Source organism: Haplochromis burtoni, unplaced genomic scaffold (assembly GCF_018398535.1).
Source record: "Haplochromis burtoni strain Fernald_Lab_line unplaced genomic scaffold, NCSU_Asbu1 Contig_209, whole genome shotgun sequence".
Classification (NCBI taxonomy): domain Eukaryota; kingdom Metazoa; phylum Chordata; class Actinopteri; order Cichliformes; family Cichlidae; genus Haplochromis; species Haplochromis burtoni.
The window spans coordinates 617387-620288 of record NW_024582570.1 but is presented as its reverse complement, the minus strand read 5'-3'; the positions used below and the strand labels follow the sequence as shown (position 1 = coordinate 620288).

Sequence of the window (2902 nt, the reverse complement as noted above, 5' to 3'; positions counted from 1 at the left end):
AGCCTGAAAAACTATTCCTGAAGACTAATTAAAGAAATTACAAGAAAGCTTACCTACGAGAGTTCAGGCTGTGCTGAAGAATAAAACTGGTCATACCAAATATTGACATTCAAGCTTGTACAAAATCTGATTTTTTTTCCCCTTATATGCTGTATTTCCATGTATTTTTGCACATATTTCATTAAATTGTAGCCATTTCTCATTTCCAAGCAAAACATAAAGAGTTGAAGGGTGGCTCAAAACTTCTGCACAGTACTGTGTAACAAATAACAAAACGAGTTAGGAAGCTAGAGTCAGTAAGAACTGAGACAGTGTGTTGAAAAGGAGGTTGTATTTGACACATGTATGTTTTTGGCCTACAACCTCTGTGTAAACAAAAGAAACAAAAATCAAATATAGGCATCATTAAAGGTTTGCTGGAAGCTGTTTATATTACAGATCCCACATACAAAAATTACTAAGAGGAGAATGGAAACAATAGAAAAAGTGAATTGAACTCAGTAAATGTACTAATTAGTAATAACAACTCAAAGAAAATGAATGGAAAAAGTGGACAGCACGATGACAAGCTTAAAGTGAAAGGGCAAGTAGATGTTCTGTATATGAAGCAAAGGTTACAAAAGAAACCCAGAAAATTAAATGACAAAATGTGACTGATGACTTCAGTAAAAAAGTCAGCTTGTTCCTGAAAAAGTGATTTAGATAAGTCTGATTTTACCTTCCTCAATTTAATCCACCTTTTTTCACCTGAGTAAATTAACTTACTTTTTAAAAATTCACATTAAATGTAAAGTGCAAGTAAGCAGACTTAAACTGCAGCTGCAGAGATAACATCAAAGAAAATAGAAAGTGATACAATCCAAGAAGAGATCATTAAGGGAAAAAAAAGCTCACATTATCATATAGACAAGCTGTAAAATGTGTCTTATTCTATGAAGCTAGTGCTCTGTCAAAGGCACGTCTTCTCTGTATACGTGTAATTACATGACAAATGAATACTGTCATTTCAAGATGTAAACATGATCCGAGGGATTTTCATGACATCGCATACAGAATGAAAAAAAGGAATAAAGCTTAAATCTTGTTCTCATTGTCTCTGTCCGCGCTCCTGCTTGAAGGCTACGATAAACTTCCATGCTTCGACGTAATGGGCCAGGAGGATCTCTTCTGGGAAGAGCTCTTCCACATCGGCGGGAATGTCCATGTCTTTGCGCTCCATGTAAGACACCAGCGTGTCTTTCAAGCTTTAAAAGATGAAACAAGCAATTTGAATCAAATCTGCCACTGCTAGAATAATGCATATGACAACACAATGAATAAACATGAATCTTTACCCCCAGTCAGGCCTGAAGGTATCAGTTGCATTTGGCTTTTTGAGGAACAGCACCAGGAACTCATGCATCTCCAGGAGGAAAGTGTCAGCGCTGTTTTTAGAGAAGAAACCAATGAGCAGCCTGTGCTCGTCCTCACCCAGGGCCTGTTTGTACTTCTCTGAAACTCCTACAAACGGATCCTGATGAACACAAAACAACACATGTATAGGAATATTGATAATAATAACTATTGACACCTTTGTACTAGATCACATCTATGCATATAATAATACACCTCTGTGTCGGTGATGCTTACCCTCTTGAGGCGCAGCATGTTTTCTGATTTAAGTGAGGCCAGCAGCTGCCACAGTGCCACACAGTGTTTAAGGCAACACATGCCAAAGGCCTGTGGGCAAAACAATGTGAACGTGAGGCATAGAGAACATAAAGTAATTAAGATCTTGCCAGATCTTAAACTCAATGCTCCTAACTAGCAACAAAATTAAGTTTCTTTAAGCACACTTGGCACATTTCTGTTCTGTATAAACAGTATCCACATAGTCGTCAGAAAGAAAAAGCAACAGTATAAAATAGTCTCAGATAGGCCAACCTTGAGGATGTGCTGAGCCATCTGGTTTCCCATCTGCAGCACCTCCTCCAGGTAGGAGGACAGCTGCATATGAGGCTCTCCCCCAGTCATTGCAAGGAAACCAAGGGCCACTTCCAGCATTGACAAAGCATCACACACCTCACTGTAGGAGTGGAGCTCTCCAGCCACAGCAAAGAGAGTGAGAGTCTGAAGAGGCTCCTGTTGGCATACATCATAATGGCTGTTATCATCAGAAGCATGTACAGTATACACAATTTGTAATCTCGGATAAATAAATGCTAAATCCCAGCATGTTACTACCTATCACAACTTACTTGTTTGACTTTTTCTTTTATGACCTTGAGGATAATCTCGTAGTTGCGATCGTGTCTATTCACTAGTGTAGGAAGCCCCTGTGGATGAAGAACAAAGAGGGGGAAACTGTGCCTTAACAAACTGTGCATTGAATTGTCAGCAAAGCTGCTTTGCTCCTGATTCTCATTGGCTCACATTGAGAGTGATGAGAGGCTTGCCCAGCAGGAAGCGTGAGATGATCTGCTGCTCGATCTTAGGCAAGTCATACTCGTGAAGGGTCTCCTGGCCCCGCTCGATGCTGTACTGGGTGTTGGACAGAACCAGCGGCATCACATCCCTCTCCAGCTCGTAACGAATCACATGCAGGTCAGTTAGATCTGCAGGGCTTACTTTGTAGCTGAGAGAGGAATAAATAGAAAGTTTACCCAGGAGACAGTGTCTCTATATTTTAGGATTCTACTACTCTGACACTCTTTTTAGTCTTCAGCTCTTTCCAGATATAATTGAGATATCATAATGTTATTTTAATCCATATATATCTATATCTATATCCATATATATCTATATCTATATATATCTATATCTATATCTATATATATCTATATCTATATCTATATCTATATCTATATATATATATCTATATCTATATCTATATATATCTATATCTATATCTATATCTATATAT

At 38.4% G+C, this 2902-nt stretch overlaps 1 protein-coding gene across 1 annotated transcript in view; it reads right to left on the bottom strand.

The window, feature by feature from the left end:
* Positions 1–314: 314 nt before the first annotated feature.
* rnf213a (ring finger protein 213a) overlaps positions 315–2902 on the bottom strand; it is a gene marked incomplete in the record, with an annotated part of 46769 nt that continues 44181 nt past the window's right edge. Inside the window, 6 exon segments of the mRNA XM_014338031.2 lie at positions 315–1244; positions 1335–1513; positions 1630–1719; positions 1924–2121; positions 2238–2315; positions 2413–2614. Of these exon segments, the coding sequence (XP_014193517.1) occupies positions 1088–1244; positions 1335–1513; positions 1630–1719; positions 1924–2121; positions 2238–2315; positions 2413–2614 (904 nt within the window).